At 38.4% G+C, this 21,199-nt stretch overlaps 1 protein-coding gene across 2 annotated transcripts in view; it reads right to left on the bottom strand.

Moving 5' to 3' along the window:
- Armh4 (armadillo like helical domain containing 4) overlaps nt 1-21,199 on the bottom strand; it is a 109,470-nt gene that overhangs the window by 71,060 nt on the left and 17,211 nt on the right. For both annotated transcript variants that reach the window (XM_021182300.3, XM_021182299.2), the window contains exon 5: nt 6,132-6,392. In XM_021182300.3, coding sequence (XP_021037959.2) covers nt 6,132-6,392 — 261 coding nt within the window. The remainder of the gene's footprint in view (nt 1-6,131; nt 6,393-21,199) is intronic.

The raw sequence follows: 21,199 nt of genomic DNA, 5'->3' as shown, positions 1-21,199 counted from the left end.
ATCCCACTATCTTTTATAATTCTCTAAATGAGCACCCTGGTCTTGGGGATTTGGCTAATCTGCTACCTCTCTTTGTGCTTTTTACATCACATTAAGATTCCCCCTTTTTATTCCATACATATATTTCATTGCAATAGTCCCAGCAACCTCCTGGATGTTTTAAACCATAATTCACCATATCCTTCATCAGAATGCACTGACATTCACTGAAATGAGCACATTTTCTACTCTCCTTTAGAAAGCGTCTCTTCCTTGCTGCCATAGTGTGTGTTGCATGATATTTAAGTATTCCATCTTAGCTGTGTGTTATTTTAAATAAACTGGCAGAGGGAGATGAGAAAAGAATGCTTCCGCTTCCACGACTTAAGGCTGAGTCTTCCTCACAGCCCAGCAGTCCATTTCTCTAAGGCCTACCCACCACCACTCTACTGCCACACATCCTGCTTTGCTATCATTCCCAAACACAGTTGTCTCTGTTCCTCTCTATTGTATCTTGGAGAGGACCAGCCACGGGAGCTGGTAAGCAATTCTTTGTGGCTTAAAATGCATGAGAATTTTTAAATGACTTGTCTTACCAAGGTAGTAATCCTGCATTTTTCTAGGTCCTTCTGTAGGCGCTATAGAAAGGGTGACATAAATCAGTGGATGGCACTGTGCCTTCTAAAGTCACACCTCACAAAATGATGTCAAAGCAATACAGTGGTGATTATTCTCTTCCCTACTTTGGAATTGCTTAGCCACTAGCCTCACATCTGTGAGACTGAGCTCTGCTCTAGGATAATTTATGACATGGAAACATATCAGTCTTTCACTGCCTACAAAACACAGCACATATTCAGTTAGGGCCTCAGTGAATGCCCCATAGAAAGTAGACAGATGAGCGCTGTTCCTGTCTCTGCTGCCAGCATTCATGCTTAGACTATTCACTGAATATTTATAAGTAATGACTTTGAAAAGAACTCCAGAAATGTTATATTTTCTCAATCAAGTACCCACTGTAATGTGATATGCCAGCTTTTGGAATAAGAATGGAGACAGTTATAATAATTCAGCACCGAGCTAGCTGATGGTTTTTCCAAACCTCATTCCTCTAGAACATCAAACGTTAAAGTGGCCAAAAATGTTCTCTTTGTGAAGAAAGACATAAATTAATACCACATTTAAGCTTTCACCCAGAATTGAATAATTCAATACATATTTAAAATAAAGTTATTAGCTTATCAAGACTAGTTACAGAATACATTAGAGGATAGAAGAGACCCAGATAAGAGTGTACAAGTAATGAAGGCAGAGAGCACATCAGAAATCACTGATGGGAGATGACTAGTACCCAATACCTACTCATTACACTGCACCAATCAGATTCCCCTGCTCAGGTGGTCACATGGCTTAATTTCTACCACTTCCTAGAGAGATGAATTCTGCTGGAGGCAGAGCTCCATGCACTCAAAGCAATACACACATGACCATGTAGAAGACAGAATTTCAGAAAATTGAGGCTGTCCATCTACTGCTTTGTGCTAGAAATTTGTCTATATTTTCTGCCCTAACTCTATGAGGAGTATATTTGTATATTTGCACTTTTGCTGATCTATTACAAGAAAAAATGTAACCTAAGATTACAACATCTACATGCGGTCTACAGATCATCAGACAGTTATCCTTTCAAAATGATGTAGCTCATTTAAATAGTGACTGAAACCTGAATGTGTTTCTCCTTGCTGTTACAGTACATTAACACAAAAGCAGGGGCTTAAAACATCACAAACTTATTACTTTGTACTTTTAGAGGTCAAAGGTCCAGAATGGGCCTGAATGGGCTCAAATCGATGTTGGCAAGCTCCATTTCGTCTATGAGCAACAGGTGAATCTATTTTATTGCCTTCTCCATCTTCTAGGGGTTTCTGGAATTCCTTCACTCTGGGTCACCCTGCTCTAACATTTGCCTCCAACATCATAGATCCTTTTCTGACTCTGACATTGAGTTTCTTTTCTCTGCTTGTTGATTGGGTTAGGGTTGAGAGTTTTCCTTTTCTGTTGTTGCTTAGACAAGATGTTGTGTATACCAGGATGGCTTCAAGCTCCCTATGTCACCTAGGATGACCTTATACTTCTGGTTCTTCAGCCTTTACCTCCAAAGTTCTTGGATTGTAGGCATGTACCAACATGCCCAGTTTATTCCCTGCTGGGATCAAACTTTGGACTTTTCTTTTCATACTAAAAAGCACTCTATCATCTGAATTATGCCTCCAACATGCTACCTATATGACTATAAAGCCACTGTTATCCAGACTATTGTCCCAACTCCCATTTCAGGATACTTCCCTTTTCCACATAAAGGAAAAATATCTAAAGTCTTTGGAGGTTATGCATAAACTTTTTGGGGAAGCCATTATTCTACCTACCACAAAACATACCAGGAATAAATACCCTTCCTGAAAGAATCGAGGACAGCGGATCAATTAATATTAAGCCACAATGAATTTAAAATTGTAAAGAAACATTTCAAGTAAAAGTTGGGTTAATGGAATTCACTAAGTGGGCATCACTAATTAATAAACTTTTAAATTCTGCTTGGGTAATGGAATCAGGAAACAGGACAGTAGGAAATAAGAGATATTCATCCTGATCCTTATGCCTTACACACCCACACAGCAGAACATTAACCTGTTAGAACAGAGAACAAATATTGATGTACATGACATAGTTGGAGCTCAAGATCATATCTCAATAAAATAATATGTATCTGTCATGGAACACTGTCCCCTAATTACAGCATAGTCATTATCATTTTAATCAGATGAGCTGTGGTTACCTGCAGACAGTTCCTAACAAGCTCCAACCTGTAGAAGGTCCTTCATAGTAAGAGAGAGAACTATTTTTAACCTCTCACCTCAGATTATAGCCACTCAGTCCAAGCTGCACTTTCCTCCTGCTGCATATAATCTTGGGAGAAAGATATAGGGAGGTAGCAAGTTAATTAACCTCATCTCTGCAGGTTTTAGGAGATTGTCATCCACACTGGGGTAAACTTCATGATGTGATTGTTTAGAGACCACCCATTCTCCTGAAAGTAACTCCTCCCATATTACTACTGTAAGCAAGCCAATTAAACTCATGGATTCACCAAACAGAACCAATCCCTCGGTCTGTTGTTGGTACTCTATGTAGAAACATTCTATCAGTTGGTACTCTATAGAACCATTCCATCTCCAGAATCTAGTTAAAGATGAAAGGAGAAACATAAACCAAGAATTGTCCTCTGACGCCCACACACATGCTATGCTATGACATCAGCACATGAAGTTTTTCACATACAAAGACAAAATGAAACGTGTTTAAAAGGAACTGAAACATAGTTCAACATTAGGAGTACTTGCTATGCTTTCAAAAGACTGGATTTTAGCCCCCAAACTCCCCACCGGATGGTTCACAACTGCCTGTAGCTCCAGTTACAGGGGATATAATGATTTCTAGCTTCTGTGGTGGGCACTTGTACAGACTTGGCATACACACACAAATGAAGCTAAATTATTAAAAGGAAATAGACAAGTTTAAAAGTAGATCAGTGGTTACTTGGGACAAAGGGCATCAGTAGGATGATAGAATTATTCTGTGTGTTGACTACAGAGGAAAAGCATTGGTGGGGACTTGCAAATCCATTGAATTGTCAGGGTGTCGTTGCACACACATTTTAATGCCAGGGGAAGCTGAAGCAGAAGAACCTGTGAGTCTGAACCCAGTCTGAGCTAGCCACAGAGACCTTGTGAAAGCTTTCCAAAAAGTTAAAACCGACTTCACTGAATTAGACATTTAAGTGAATACAGTTTGCATATGGATTATGTAAATCAGTAAAATTGATTTCTTAAATTGGACTCCAATAACCAATTTGTATTCATGGACATGGTTAGAACACAACTCAGATGATCATTGCAGCATTGATCTGGAGCTTCTTCACCCTCTCCTAAGCTCCAATGTTCCTCCAGATGCTTATACTCACGTGTACATGACAAATCCACTGTCTGAGTGAGGAGAGTTCATTTCCTTAACCACAACCCAGGAATAAATGCCTATCTAGTGCTGCTTGTCAGTTAGAATTTCTTTTGCTTGGGTTATAATTTGGGGTATAAGTGCTAGTCTTGGAGCCCAGACTAATCTCAAGCTAGCTACATACCTAGGCTTGTCTCAAACTTGCAACCTTCTTGCCTCAGCCTTCTGAGGGTTGAGACTACAGGTGTACACCATTTCTGAATAGACTACTTACTTCTATAAAAAGGTAATATTTCTCTTATCTCTCTAGTAAAACATCAGGTGCAAATGTTCATCTCTATCACACTCAGTAGTCACACTACAAATTCTTTTCTCCATGCTATAACAGAATATGTGACAGAAACAATTTAAGGCATCATGGTAGAAAAGCACAGTTAAGCACCTCACATCAAGACAAATAGAAATCAGGGAAAGCAAAGGGATTGTGTACCACATACAACCCCAAAGCTTACCACCACCTAGAGAGGAAGGGTTCACATATTGGCCTGTGGGATGCATTTCATAGTCAAGCCATTACAACTATTTACAACTACCATAAGATAGTATATGATTCTATCTTATGATAATGCCACTGAGTGGAGAAACACATCATGTATTGATTGCTGTATTTTTCTGTGGCATATTTTGTAACAAATTGTATTCATATTTTAGTATTTTATTTCATTAATATTGAACCTCTTTTTTCAGGGGGATTTCAAAATAATATGTGTTCACAAATCAATGTTTATACTATTTTTGTTTATTTTATAACTTGATATGGTAGTTTTATACCTTTATAAACTTGTAAAACCCTTACATAATACATACATATACATACATATATACATATGTATCTGTATATAAACACACATATAAATGGGACAGGAGAGGAGAAAATATTTTTTCAGTATATAGTGCTATAAACTCTAGTTATCCTAAACCCCACTATGTAGACAGAATTTGCCTGCCTCTACTTCTTGAATATTGGAATTAAGTGAATCACCATGTGTGTTAATTTGTCCTAAGTAATTATTGTCCAATGCCTGACTCATTTATTTAGTAAGCACTGTATTAAAAGTCACATGTTCTGCCTAGATTTTGGAGAGTTATTCCCCATTGTGACTTCTAATCGTGTGCATATTACATAGGAAATTTTATCTATACATTCTCCGTAATTTTTATTCTAATCTACATGGTGATATGGCTAGAATTGAATCCAGAGTACGGAGTACATCTCAAACCAACAGTCAAGTTTTGAAACAAATGCCTCTCTATCTATGGATATCTATCTATCTGTCTATCTATCTATCTATCTAGCTAGCTAGCTAGCTATCTCCATAACAATGCTTTATATATATATATACACATATGTGTGTGTGTGTGTGTGTGTATAGTTAATGTCTGCCCTAGTTGTTAAAGACTTGGGATATTTTAAAGAGAAGATTTCTTTGATGAAAAGGTCGCTCACCACATATCAGAAGAGTGAGTCTCTCTCTTACTTAGGGTTCAAAAGCATCTACTTGCAATTAGAAAAAAAAAGGATGGCTTGGAAGCTTCCCTGGCCTGGAAGGAGTGTAAAGATGGGACCTAGTCCACACCCTCAGTGTCTATCCTATTAACCTGAACCACTCACAGAGAAAGAGTCATGTCACTGGACATGTGACTGCTGAGTAAGGTTGCATTTAAAGTGAAGAGAAAAGTCCCAAACTTCCCAGATGGATCACCGAGTACCAGGGCAGAAACTTTTAGGGAACAAATTCTGACAGGACAGAGAGTGGCACAATCCATTCAATTCCTGACACCAACCCATGTGCACTGCTTGTTTCGATCTGTCCTTCCCATTTAAAAGGCTTCCTTCTGGGAAGGAAAAATGGAGCCTCTTCCAAAGTGTCAAGGAACTAGACTGGTAATGAGAAGTAGGAAATTGAAGTTGGCTATGTAAAACCACAGATGCAAAAATTTTGAGGAAATAACTGATAATTTACACACAAATAGACACCCATAACCATAGGCAGATTGTGTTTCTGTATGACAGATGTCAATGAAAGAAAACTGAAGTCTTAGGCAAAGGAGAAGAGAGAAGTAATGCAAAGGGTTCTTACCCAGACCTTGATTCTGCTGTTCCCACTCGATGGTCTCTGGCACCTGGTAGGTGGCTACCTCTAGTAGGTCCATGCTTCCTGGATGTATGTCAGGTTCCTGGGACGTGATGCCAGGCAGAGTAAACCCTGGTGGTTCAGTGTCACCATCGAAGTCTTTATACAAGGAGTCTGTCTCTTTATCTTCCTCATCCTCTTCATCTTCCTCATCTTCTTCATCCTCTTCATCTTCTTCATCCTCTTCATCCTCATCATCTTCTACCTCTAGAAAACAATTCAAAAGAAAACTTGAAGACATGCAATGAACATGTTCTCAAACACATTAATCTTTTGAAGTGATTCATACACTACAAAGTAATCATGTTTGTCTTTTAAAACCAATTGTTAACGTCAACATTGAGTAGTCCAAGGTTTATGGGATTATGTGTTTCTATATACCCTGTGTTTTAAAATTTCAATACTACAGTTATATATGATAATCCCCATGTTTATTAGGAATTAACATTTAGAAATTGTGATTGTTAGGGTTTTTTGACATGTCATAATTAAGAAGTCATCAGAGAAAAATGAGAATTTGAGAAGATGCTTCAATAAGATTGGCCTGTAGGCAAGTCTGTGGGGATACTTTCTTGATTCATGATTGGTGTTGGAGGGACACTACCCCCATGTGTGCTGTGCTGTCCCCAGGGAAGTGATACTGAGTTGTACAAAAAGTAGAATGAGCAAGCTATAAGGAGCAAACCATTAAGCAGCACTCTTCCATGCCCTCAGCTTTGGGGTCCTTTCTCCAGATTCCTGCCTTAAGTTCCTGCTTGATTTCTGTCATAGTGATCTGTACACTAAAACATGAAATGATCTCAGTCCCTTCAAGTTGCTTTTGGTCAGTAATAGAAGGTAAAATAAGATAGGAACAATGAATTTTTGTAAATATATTTCCAAGGCTAGTAAACATTTCTGTTTTCTGAAGGTTATAAAATGTTTATCTGTTAGGAATTTCCCTGATATATCAAAGAACATAAAAATATTTCCATCTCTTTTATAATAATATTAAAGAATAAAATTCTTTATTTGATACATTCCTCTTTCTGTCCTCTACATCAGAGACTAGAATTCAGCAAGGTCCCATGAGAGGCAGATGAATTTGGGTTGCACTCTCCCTGTGGAAGAGCAACCCAATACTCTAGAAATAATTGCACCAACATTCCTAATCCAGTGCTAAAGAGAGTTACAAAATGGCATATTTATAAAGAATATCCATCATCTGTGATGTTATTATCATTGTTAGGAGTTAATTTTTATAACTGAGACTCCTTGGTGCTTAAGGTGGTGTGGGCTGAGGGGCCTAAGAGTCCAAATCCAATTGATTTGAATTTTCCAGGAATATTCATGTTCACTCTTCACTGTGAGTGAGTCCATAGGGCAGCTGACTAATGGCAGAATGTACCGAAGGCTTTCTTTGCATCTCTGTAACCTCAACAGTCACTGTGGCAAGGAACTCCACTCAGAAAGCAAAGAAGACAAGAGAACTGGAAACTAAAGCCAAACACAATTTTTCATTGTAACTTTTCCTATTTCCAGACACACACACACAACACACACACACACACATACTTCTCTCTTTTATCACTTAAAGCTTTTCTGGTAAAACATATTACTTGTAAAACACATCAATTATTCATTGGTATGCAGCTCAGTAGGAGGGCACATGCCTAGCATGGGCAGAGCACTGAACTCAGGACCTAGAATCACAAAAGAAAATTTGTCATCCTTTGGTCCTGTATCAGCCTGAATTCAGTAGGCTTTAGTCCATGTCACTGTTCAGAAAACAAAACAGAATGGACCTCTAATGGATGCTGTTCCAGGCAACAGAGATACAGTTTATGAGTCCAAGGCATTGATCTGCCCCTCAAGAAAACACAAGGCAGACATGGATGCAACAGCAGGTAAACAGACTACACTGATGAACACTGTCAAGAAGAAAGAACATATCAGATGCAGTTACTTCAGATGGTGAGACTGAGGAAAGCTTTTCTCATAGAATAAGGATTATGTACAAATAAGAAATTCTGTGTATAATTGAGTTGATATTTACAGGGAGAATATCACAAGCAGAGGGACTAGTGACGCCAAGCACCTTAAGGCAGGTGTGCACAGGCTGTGTTCAGAGACTATCAAGGAGGTCACTGAGGACTGAGCACGGGATGAGGGTGCACTATAACTACAACTATATAAAATGATGAGCTAGAGTAGATAGGGCCTATCAGACTTAAAACTTTTCAAACTGACTCAGGCTACAAGGTAGGAATTGGTCTCAACTGAGCACACAAAGAAGCAAACCTATGAAGATGCTCTTAGAAGTTAGGTGAGGGATTGGGTAATGGTGCCTGAAAGTAAATATGATGCAGCTCTGCCTAGATCCAGTGGTACTATTTGTAAGTGGACCCTTGCTGATTATTGTGAGGCACAAGAGGGAAGGAAGAAGATTCCTCCATCACCAATGGGAATGCAAAGATAATATGCAAAATTCAATCTATTTGAGACACATTGTGTGATGGCCATGCTGATGACACACACATGCAAAGACTGAAAGTCCAGGAAAGGTGGAAATGTGTAAGTTATCAACAGACAGCAATGGGAACTAGGTCCTTGCTCCTTTTGCTTGGTGTGACTGAGATGAACTAAAACAGTTGAAAGTGAAACTGTCAGGACTGGGATGCACCCCAGTTGACAGAGTGCTTGCCTAGCACACATCAAATCCTGGGTTTGATCTCAACTACCACGAAGACCTAGTGTGGTAGCACACATACCTAATACTAGCGCTTGAGATGAAGACAGGAGTTTCAGAAGTTCAAGGTCATCCTAACCAACATATGAATTTGGAAGCTGCCATGGTCTATATGAAATCCTTTTGAGACACAGAGAAAAAGTCAGAGAGGACTGACAGAGACAGACATGGAGAGAGACATGGAGAGACACATAGAGAGAAATATAGACAGGAAGGAAGAAGGAAGAAAGGAAGGAAGGGAGGGAGGGAGGGAGGGAGGGAAAGGGAGGGAGGGAAGGAAGGGAAGGAGGGAGGGAGGGAGGGAACACTAAAACACTAAGCATTTGTGTCAGGTATCAATGTCAGATAGCTGAACAATGCTTGGTGACATTAAGTGATATGTTCAGAGTTGAAATAAAGAAATGTCTTGTTACACATAGCCAGGAGAGAGGAAAAATGTGTCTAGACTGTACCCTCTTTAAGCCAATTTCTTCTGTCTGGTCTCTCTCTGATAGAACAGTAGCTTCATAACTCACACGATCCGTCGTTCTTCTGAGAGGATAAGCCCCTGAGGAACTAGAAGCCTTGCCAGCCTTATCCCACAAACACACATTGTTTGCTGAACAGGGAAGAAGTTTACAGGCTCTGGTTTTTCTTTCTGGCTGTTTATTTAATAAGAACTTGGAATCCTCAAATAACATCTAAGCAGAGCTTAAGATGAGTTTGTACAAACCCAGAACTGTCCCTCAAGGCTAGGTGTTATTTCTTGTTAATTACAAACATACCTTCAGTCTGCGGTCAACAAAAAGCAAGATTTACCTTTGCTCAGGGCTAGACATCTACAGATTTCACTGATATTCTCATAGGCAGACCTCACCAAAGGCTGACCCAGGATCGCTAATATAGACATGTTTTTCATATTCAGAAGACCAATACAAAGCGAGCATCCCCAGGCTGTCATTAACACAGCACAGGGGTGACAATCCCTTGCAGATGTGCCATCCCAGCCTGGAAGAAAGCACCAGAACAGCAGATCAGGAACCCTTGTCCCTGGGATGTCTTGCTTGCCTGACTCTGGACATCTCTTCACCTGTTTATTCTGCCTTCTTACAACATTCATTTTTCATATGAATCCTCACCTTTGGCCTATTTATGTAGTTTTTATAAGGCAGAGTTCTCTCTTCATTGGCCTTTCCCTTCCTTCTTTTAAATTTAAAGCAGGATCTAAGGCAAATAACCTAATGCACATGAAAAATAGAAGGCTACGATGGAGAAGGGAATTCCCTGAGCTGAGTTGTATTAGTCTCTGCCTTATTGTGAAATGTTTATTAGCATCTGAGAACCTTAAAGATCAAGGGACCAGAAAGATGGCTCAGTGAGTAAATCACTTGCCACAGAAACCTGAAGATCTGGGCTCATCCCTGAAACCCATGATGTAAAGAGAGAGCTGGTGCCCACAGTTGTTCTCTGACCTGTCCTGTGCACATCATGGCATGAATACACTTGCACTCACACACATCATATGCATCCACATGCACACACAGATGGCAATACTAATAAATGGGATTAAATTGTTTTACCTAGTAGCAATGTTACTAAAAGGGTTTACACACATGAGAATAACTACAGCCCTGGGAATGATAACCACTTTTACAGCCAGATTCTTCTCAAGTTAAGCATAAAATTGAGTGTGAAACTTAAAAGCCAAAGCACTTAAATTAGTTCTAAGGATATGAAGCAATCCTCCAGCAGATGGCTCCCTAAGAGTAGAAGGTACTGAGAAACCTCTGACATTTTTAACTCTCACAAAATCCAGCACTTCAAGGCTCTAAGCTGGTTGAGAATTTAATGAATCTTCTAACATTACTAAAATCTCAACTATCCCCACCTTCTTATTTTTATCATAGGTGAGATATATGCAAATAGTATTTGTATATATGTATATTATGAAGCTTAATATTAAATTTCAATATGAATATGATATATATAAACATACCATAAATGTGTTACAAAGCTTTATACTGTAATAAACAACACCAGAAAACTCATCTTTGCAGTAAAGAATTAGAATGTCTTTAATAACCTTTCATGAGGGATAAGTGATGGCTGAGAGGATAAGAGACCATACTGCTCTTTTAGAAGACCAAGTTCACTTCCTAGCATCTACATCACATAGCTTTGAAACACCTTTAACTTCAGATCCAGATGAATCCAGCATCTGGTGTCCCCTGTGCTCAAATGCTCACATGCACCTATCTAAACACAGGTACACATAAATATTCTAAAAATAAATCTTTATCACACACATTCTTGCGACTATATGAGTACTCATTCATAAGCCTCCTTCTGGTCCTAATGCTATTCATTATTACTGAATGCCGTATGTTAGTATGTTTATATTATACATCCCACTATATTTTTAAGCCTTACTCTTGAATTGATTCTGAATGCATTACTATTCATGTTTAACTAAGCAAAAACTAACTTTTATCACTGTTTTACCATCCATTAAAAGGGGCTCTAACCACTGATAGAGAAACAACTCAGGAGAAAAAAAATCCCTAGTTTAAAAACAAACACTGGACACAGTGAGAAGCCTCAATAAACCATGCAGTACTACAGTGAAAAGTAGTAGAAAAAAGGGAGGTAGAAATAAGAGGATTGGCCAGAAGCTCCTGGGCTAGCTAGCTTGGGATATGCAGTGCAGTAGCAGCAGTAACAGCAAGAGCAACTTCAGTGAGGTAAGACAGAACAAGAGTCCAATCTTGTCCTCTGACCTCCACACGCATGCTGTGGCCCTACTGTCCTGAGCACATATGAACTAGCAAACCAATAGACGTTTATAAAGAGCTTTGGAACACTTTCATCTTATGATATCTCCTGGCTTATGTCTATTACTGTTCACTAGCTCTTTTCTGTCCTCTCACTATTTCATAAAGTTTAAATGGTTATAATTTCTGTACACGTTCATCAGCTTACTTGCTTTCTAGCTCTTCCTGAATTTTATTCCTTCCTGTCAAGGTTGTGTCTCTTCCTCTCTTGGCAGTTTATTTTATGAAGCCTGTTATTAGTACTTTGCCTTTATTCTGTAAATGCATGAGACTAGAATTCCTGTTCCCCACTTCTCAGCCCTTTGAGGATGCTATTTGGTCTTCTAGTTTACATTTCCTGTGACCTGCTGTGAACTCGGCTCCTCTTAGTGTCTTGTTTCTTTGGAAATTTTGTCTTTGTCTTTTCCTGAATTTGTTCTTTCTAATCTGCATGTTAAGAACCCTTCTTTCTCATTCTAATACTCTCCCATGCCATCTGCTGGGTCATTTTTACTGCCTCTTGTTACATGTTTGTGTTTGTGACTTCATTCACTATTTCTTTGCACATGGCTATTACACTTCTTGTGTCTGACAGTGTAGTCAGACACATCACCTCTGAGTATGGTGGATTGACTCCTTGTTAATGATCATTACAAGTTACTGGTTTGTTGGAATCTATAGTGTGAGAAGCTTGTGAATTTTTATTGGGAATTCCTTTCTGTCCACATTTTTTTTGCATCAAAAAACAAGCTGGTATGTTTCTTAGAGACCTTTCTGCCTACTTATAAACTCAATTACTGAAGATCTAGACCTCTTGTTATGTTAAGGCCTATCAAATTTTCTGTAAAAACCTGAATTCCAAATACAAGTCTCTAAAAATTATTTATATTATCTTCTCTTGAGATAGTCCCAATAAATTGACTAAGAGTTTCTTTTGCTATTTAAATTACACTTTTAAGTCTCAAATAGTTATAAGAGCATCTACTATTTAATTCTAATGTGTAGATCTCTATCTTTAAAATTAGGTAAAAACTCATGGGGTAGTGAGATGGCTCCAAGAGTAAATATACCTGCTGCTAACCAGTCCTGATGACCTGAGTTTGATCCTTGGCCCTATATGATGGAAGGCCAGAATGAAGTCCCAAAGTCATCTTCTGATATTTACATGTGCAACACACACACACACACACCACTAATTAAAAATGTAAAACTCAGTTGATATTATTTATTATATGTTACGTTCTTCAAACTTATGTTTTCATTTCAGTTCACTATTCTGAATACAAATAAACATGATTTGAAACTGTCCATATTTGTCTATACCATTTTATTAAAAATGCTAAACTTAAAACTCCTAATGTTTAACACCATGTATAATTTAAAATTTATGGGTAACCTTAAAACTATTTAAAATCTATTAATGCGAGAAGAAAAGGTTTGAGGCAAGACAATTAGTCTACTTCAAACAGACTTGTGTAATGTTTTAATGTTTATTTCACTTCATTTAACTTTTCTGTCTTTAAAACTGAACATTTGCTCTTGAACCCTCTCTGGTTAACAGGCTGAAGAGAGTGTTCCACCCAACTCTAATTCCTGTTGCTTATTAATACATAATCCAGTCTCAGGCTTGACCACATAGAGGTGCTCAGTTCTGCCATCTTCATTTATAAATCCTACTCTACATTACATTATATTAATATAGGGAGCTCTTAAACCAAGAGTGGTAACTCTAGACTATAGCTTCTGATTGTTAGACCAACTGCTCTTGATTCAGTTAACAGCCTCTTGTACATGTCTCTTTAGAGACAGGAATAGAAGACTGCCCATTCTGCTTCCTCTGGCTTCTCTGTGGAGAAACAGAGGCAGGATCAGCCTTGTATCTATAAATTTTGATATATCCAATATAAAATCTTTAGCAACTTAGTTACCATAAAAGAGTATTTTCTTTAAGTAAATGAATAATAGCTATGTATAAAACTTCATACCCATACAAAAGATAAACTACAGGTTGATTATTGATTTTTGTAAAAATACTGATTAGACTTTCCCTTCCACCTGTACAAGGAGTCAACATATTCAAAATGAAGGGTATATATTATTTTGTGGAGATATGTTTTATTCATTATACTTGTGAGTCTTCCCTTCTTGAAAACAAAGTTTGTTATGTCCTTCTTTGTACCCAACTCTAAGGATCAAGCATTGTGCCTTGCTCAAAACCTTCCCTTAATATATGCACCATTCATGGAGCCTAAATACAGTCTTTATTATGCTGCACTATGTGTATGTGTCAAAAGAGTATGACATAAGCTTTTAAAGGAAAGCCCACCTACATCCTGTTGCCATTCTGGAGATGCAGGCATGGCGGAGATTACCCTTATACAGATGGACTCCCACCAATGCTAGAGCCTGATTCTCCATGACCTCCTTTCATCTCTTTTCCAGTATGACTTAAAAAATTACTTAAGAATATTGAGCTTCTCTGACCTAATTGAGTGCAAGTGTCAGTATGGATTCCTCTGAGGATGTGAAATAATTTGTGACTTCTCAGTGGTATTCATGATACCTAAGGAAATTATTAAAGAATGTGATTGGAAACCATCACCTCCTTGACACTGTTTTAAATGTTTAATTTGGGGTCTAAACAAGCACTAGACTCAAGTAGTTCCACAAACAGTAAGAGAAGGCACACCCAATGATCAATATAAAGACAAGAACTTAGTCATCATTTTGCACAGCACCTGGCACTGACAGGCCATTGTCCACACAACTAGGGAGAGCTGACCCTGCCTAATCAGATGTCGTGGTGTCAGTTGAGAGTCATACGCTGACTGTCGCTGTCTAGGAGAGTGGATTCACTTGGAATGTGCAGACTATAAAAATAAATCCAAGGCTAGGCCTGGTGTTACCTATTATCCTAGCACTCAGGAGACTGAGGCACAAGGATCATGAATGTGAGTCTGACCTGGGCTACATTGCAGGATTTTGACTCCAAAAATGAAATAATTAATAAAAACAGAAAACCCCTCTGTATTGATTCTTAACACACACAATTCAGAATGTCTTACATGCCATGAAAAGGCTAGGCTTTTCTTAGATCTGGTACCACTAAGATCAGCTCTCCCTCCTGACAAAGCACAGCATCAGTCTGCATCAGAAGTGGTGTGCTCTCCCTGCCAACACATTGTCACTTCCGGTGTCGGTGTCTTCCTGCCTTGTTCTTTGCTATTGTTATGTCATCTACCTGTCACCCAGACAATAACAACATAGAGAAGTTAAACTTTACTGTAATAGATGAGACCTGGTGTGATGGTTTGTATATTCTTGGGCCAGGGAGTGGCACCATTTAGAGGTCTATCCTTGTTGGAATAGGTGTGACCTGGTTGGAGTTGGTGTGCCACTGTGGGTGTTGGCTTAAGATCCTCACCCTAGTTTCCTGGAAGTCAGTCTTCCACTAGCAGCCTTTGGATGAAGACATAGAACTCTCAGCTCTGCCTGTGCCGTACCTGCCTGGATACTGCCATGCTTCCACCTTGATGGCAATGGACTGAACATCTGAAACTGTAAACTAGTCCTAGTTAAATGTTGTTTTTTATAAGACTTGCCTTGGTCATGGTATCTGTTCACAGCAGTAAAACCCTAACTAAGACACCTGGTAATACATAATGTTAGGAGATGACGTCATCAATCATGAAACTGAGTCACGTTATATATTTGCTCCATGTGTATGTGTACACTAAGAACTTTTACATGCAAGAGCACATTTCCTCCTCACAAGCCAAGAGGAGAAACATCAATGTCCCAGTTTTACGGATAGAAAAACTGAGGTCCAAATATGGTAAAATTCTAATCCAGTGAGGTTTCATGATGGGGCCAGGACTTATACTCAGGTGAGTGCACTTGAGACTGGATGCAGGGGAGTTTTCCCAGCATAAGCTCTCACTCATTGTTGGGAGCAGGGTGGTCTGAGAGGCTTCATAGAAGAGGAGTTGGAGCAGAACTGATTCTGCCTCCCTGCTGCTATTAATTTTAATTTCATTGTCTTATTTTTTGGAACAATGTTGATTTGGTTGTTGTTTGCCTACAGTAAAACAGCCTTACTATTCTCTAGGTGAGAATGGTCTTAAAATGTCTAGAAAAGAATCAGGTTTTGCTTTAATTAGTTCTAACAGTTGATTTAACATAGCCTGGAACCATTTGAGAGAAATTGCCTGGATCAGATTGGTCCGTGGGCATGTCTGTTCGAAACTGTTCTGATAATTAATTGATGTAGGAGGGACCAGACCCCACTGTGGGAAGTTGTTTTTTTTTTTTTTTTTTTTTTTTTTTTTTTGTAGAAGTGATCCTAAGCAAAGTAAGGAACTAATTTGACATGATCCTGCTAGAGAGCCATCAAACAGCACTCCTCCATTGTCACTGCTTCTCTTCCTCGGCTGTGAGTTCCTGGTTCAAGGTGATGCTGTGGAAACAGCAAACAGGCCTGCCTTCAGGTTCAAACCTTAAGTTCCTGCCCTCCTAGCAAACACAGGAGTGGATGCTCACAGTCAGCTATTGGATGTATCACAGGGCTCCCAATGGAGAAGCTAGAGAAAGTACCCAAGGAGCTAAAGGGATCTGCAACCCTATAGTTGGAACAACATGATGAACTAACCAGTACCCCGGAGCTCTTGTCTCTAGCTGCATATGTATCAAAAGATGGCCTAGTCGGCCATCACTGGAAAGAGAGGCCCATTGGACTTGCAAACTTTATATGCCCCAATATAGGGGAATGCCAGGGCCAAAAGAATGGGAATGGGTGGGTAGGGAAGTAGGGGGCGCTATGGGGGACTTTTGGGATATCATTGGAAATGTAATTGAGGAAAATATGTAATAAAAAATATTAAAAATAAAAAAAAAAGTTCCTGCCCTCAGTGCATTTGGTTAGAGAAGGTAATCTATTGTTAGAATAAGCCCTTCCTTCCCTAACTGTTTTAGGCTCTGTGTGTTTCATCAAAGCAATAATGATATGACTAGAGCAGGCTTCTGTGGGGCATGTGATTCTCTCTCTGAAGGTTGGACGTTAACATGATTAATAGAGTTAATCAGAGTGTCATTAAACTGCTGCTTTTCAGAGTTAAGGGTATGTCCTTCAGCCTTGAAAGATGAGAGACGGTGTGTATATTGGAGATGAGGGTCACTACTTGGCCTCAATTAACTTATCATGATGAAATCCTGGAGGTTTTTAATAGCATTTCAGTAGGGTATATTTCCATGGGTTACTTTTATCTGGAATTATCATCAGTGTAGAAAGAGGTAGCTTAGCTGCAGAAGGAGACTTTAGGAAGCAGCATCAGAAGCTACCAAAATCAGAACAAATTTAATGTTTCCGAATGTGATGATTTTTAAAACTTATAGGAGTATTTAAGTAGATACATCTTTTTTTCTGATTGTTTCCTTTGAGGATAATGTATGAACATGAACATTAAGTAGAATATGATCCAAGAGTGGTGACTCATGCCTATAATCTCAGAACTTGAGAGGCTAACACATGGGGACTGATACAAGTTCAATGGGAGCCTCAGTTATATAGTAAGTTCCAGTGCTATAGGTGGGGCTACAGAGTGAGACCTAGCCTTAAAAAATAAAAAGTAACACGAAAGCAGGTAACAGTAGTATGACACCCGAGCAGCATCAAGGTGATGAATACAGTCGGCCAGATTGCCAGTGAGGGTTCTTATCCTTACATCCATCTACATATCTCTCAGGTTTGTAATAATTTGTACTCAGCAAAATGAAATTCTCATGTTTACCTCAGTAAAAGAATATATACATACCTAAACACACACATACAAACACACTCCTACAGATGTCCTCCAACCTTTGTGCATGCACATACACACTCACACACACACACACACACAACAAACACATACAATAATGTAAGCTTAAAATATTTTTAAAAGAAAATAAAAAATACCTTCTCTGCAAACATCCAAAATACTTTTGATATCTATACATGATATCATAAAGAAGCCCTTTATTATTTAAGATTAATACATGCTAATAGGATTTTAAAAATACCTTTGAAATTTTTGCAAGCTATTATATACTTCCAAGATACATATTTTCTTCAACTGCAGGAAACTCATGACACTTAGGAATCTGTGCATGAACCACCTGCCTCAGAGACTCTCTATGGTGCAGGAGCCCAGCTCAGTCATTTAGAACAAAACCTACTTGATACCTGAACATCCCTCTCAAGAGAAAAAAAATACAGCTTCTAATAAATAAAAGATTTGTTGGCCTGAGACTGAGGACATGGCTGGCTCTTCTTTATTGCCTATTCTGTCACATCTGATATCTATCTATATCTCTATCTCTATCTCTATCTCTATCTCTATCTCTATCTCTATCTCTATCTCTCTGTCTATATCCAATCTATATCTATATAAAATGGGGTCTCATTTTGTAACTCTGGCTGGTCTACAACTCAGTGAGGACCAGGCTAGCCTCAAACTCATAGAGATTAACTTGCCATACTCTACCTTTTAAGAGCTGAGATTAATGGTATATGCTACCACACTCAGCTAAAAAACTAATCTTAAAGACTAGTTCATCTCCCTGGTATCAAATTAGAAAATTTTGCTTGGGTACAAATGTTTATAAGGTAACTTATCATTAGTGTTATACATATAGTATCTCTTCACATGAATTTAATATTTCCCCACATTTGAAGATTTGTCACATCTCCTTTTCGGTTAGCAACAAACATAATGATAATTAAACATATTTATGTAAATCCAAATACACAGAAAGATGAGCATATATGCCATTTCATATCTCTGTAGCCCAGAGCTAATGTTTTCTCCTGACCTTGAATCTCTGTTCATGTTTTTAATACTTTCATTTTCCACCCTGCATTGTGTAATTTACACATCGATCATACGTCTTCTACTAAACCCGAGTTTTGTTAAATCAAACCTTAATTTTTCGTGGTATTCTCTGAGTCACCAAATACTTTCCAAACACATTCATAATCACAAGTGTAAATAACAGTGTTAGTCTGCTGAATATAAACAAGACACAACTCTGTCTTCATCCTTCATGTTTTTGGATGAGTGTGTCGAGCAGTACTGGGCTGGGCAGGAAAAGTACACATGTGCACACATATACATGCATGTTTACATAGTTGCACACATACTGTACACACACACACACACACACACACACCACCCCACAGACCAATTGAGGGCATCAACTCTGCAACAATGTTACTAAATTTTGTGGGTAAGAATACTCAATGGTAAGAAAAAAGATGTCAGAAGAGTAGAATGAATATCAGCTGTCATGTGTGTGCCTGTGTGTGTGTGTGTGTCAGAATTAGTGAATATTTTATAGTAGTGCACTCTAATTTTAATTTAAAACACCTTTGAAATACCACTGACCAAATGAGTATTATAGCAAGCATGTGATACCCATTCTGAGTGCTGAGAGATCTGCTCTTCTACCCAAGAGAGTTCATAGATGCTCAGAAGAGGCTTGGCACAGGTGCCTGATGATGCATGATGACTTCAGGGCAAGACAACAAAAAGACCCACACTAAGAGGCAATCAATAACTGAAATGTCTGGCAATCTATTTTTCAAAATCTGTCACAGGAGACCCTTACCAATGATGCATAGAAGGCTAGAGAGTTGGCTCAGAGGTTAAGAGCTTTTGCTGATTATACAGAGGACCTGGGTCAATTCTCAACGTCTGTATGGCAGCTCACAACTATGTGTAACTTAGTGTCCGGGATCCAGTGCCCTTCTGGCCTTTGTGGGCACTGGGCATCCATGTAGTTCCCGTACATGTATGCAGGCAAAACACCCATTCACATTAAGTAATATTTTATATCAAACAAGCAGTATCCTCAGAGGAGCTTTCAAAAGCAGTATCTGAGAACTTGCTCTTTAAAGCCTCCTAGGACACCTCGGAATTGCTTTCTGACTAACCAATAAGAAATGGCAAGGCTTTTTGACTTTAGTGTCAACTGCAAGAAGACTATCATATTGCCAAAACTATCACCTCAGTTGCACAAAAAAGTGTATCCTTTCAAAAAACAACTTTCTGTCCCAGCTCATGGGAGGCAGAAGCCAGTAGATCTCTGTGAGTTCAAAGCCAGCCTGGTCTACATACAGAGTTGCAGACTAGCCAGGGATACAAAGTGAAAAATTGTCTCAAACAAAGCAAAGCAAAACTGAACAAAACAAAAATCTTACTTTCTCCTGAAATTCTTATGTCACATGTAGAGAGAAACATATGCTTCACCATGTTTTTATGCTGTATATAAATAATTTATAATTATTAAAATAAAATACACATAAAAAGTAATCCTCCAGCAAATCAAACTATAGTTCTATTATTTCTGAATTTAATACAGAATTCTTGTTTATTTGTTAGATTAACAAAAATCTGTATGCAGTGGGCCATTTGAAACAATGAGGAACTGGGAATTGTCCGGGATAAGGCATAGTCTTGGGACTGAACTCGAGGACTTGCACGTACTAGGCAAACACCCTACCATCAAGCGACATCTTCAGTTTCTAAGTGTTGAGGTATTCAAGCACTGTCCTACTCCCTACAGTATTGTAGATTTTTAGCATAGATTAATTTACTTTTCCTCAGAAATAAACAAAACACACAATTTTAAATTGTGTAAAACAAACAGATATCCTTTACTACAGTGGTTCTCAAACTTCCTAATGCTACATTCCTTAATAGTTTCTCATGCTGTGGTGACCCCAACCATAAGATTATTTTCCTTGCTACTTTATAACTGTAATTTTGCTACTGTTATGAATAATAAGGTAAGGTAAATCTCTGTGTTTTTGATGGTCTTTGATGGACCCTGTAGAAGGGTCATTCAAACCCCCTCTAAAGAGGTCATAACCTACAGGTTGAGAACTGTTCTTATGCCATAGGAGATTAAGTGTATAAACAAATAAACACACAAGTTTGTGTGTTTGACAGGGTCTGATGTGTCCAGGCCTGGCCTCAAACTCATTCTATGGCTAGGTCCAAGTCACTGTGAATTACATAGTAATACCCAGTCTCTAAAACAAAACAGCCTTAAAGGCAATTAAAGAAAATGTACTACAACTAATAAGTTATTTTGGAATAAATTATTTTGTTCTGGTTGTAATTCTGTGGCAAAATTGAAATGCTTTCCTAGGCAACATCTCATACTATGTTTACATTCCTAGGCAAGGCAGAGAAACACAGGTTAAAAAATGAAGGCCCCTAATATATCCAAGAATTTGATAGGTTCATCCATTTAAATACACATGGTGCTTTCATCTTTCCAAGATTTAAATGCCAGCATAAATTTGTGACATTTTTAATACATAGTAATTAAAGATAAATTCTGCACCTCGGTCTTTAGGAAAAATTACATGCTAATCTAATTCTAGACCTTATCTTAAGCGCAATAATGTAACAGAAAGAATGGTTTTTAACCAAAAATGTCTTTCCGAAACCTTG

This window comes from Mus caroli, unplaced genomic scaffold (assembly GCF_978045245.1).
Source record: "Mus caroli unplaced genomic scaffold, Mus_caroli_1 scaffold_12, whole genome shotgun sequence".
NCBI classification, from domain to species: Eukaryota; Metazoa; Chordata; class Mammalia; order Rodentia; family Muridae; genus Mus; species Mus caroli.
The sequence above is the reverse complement of the archived record's forward strand: the minus strand, read 5'-3'. Positions and strand labels throughout refer to the sequence as shown.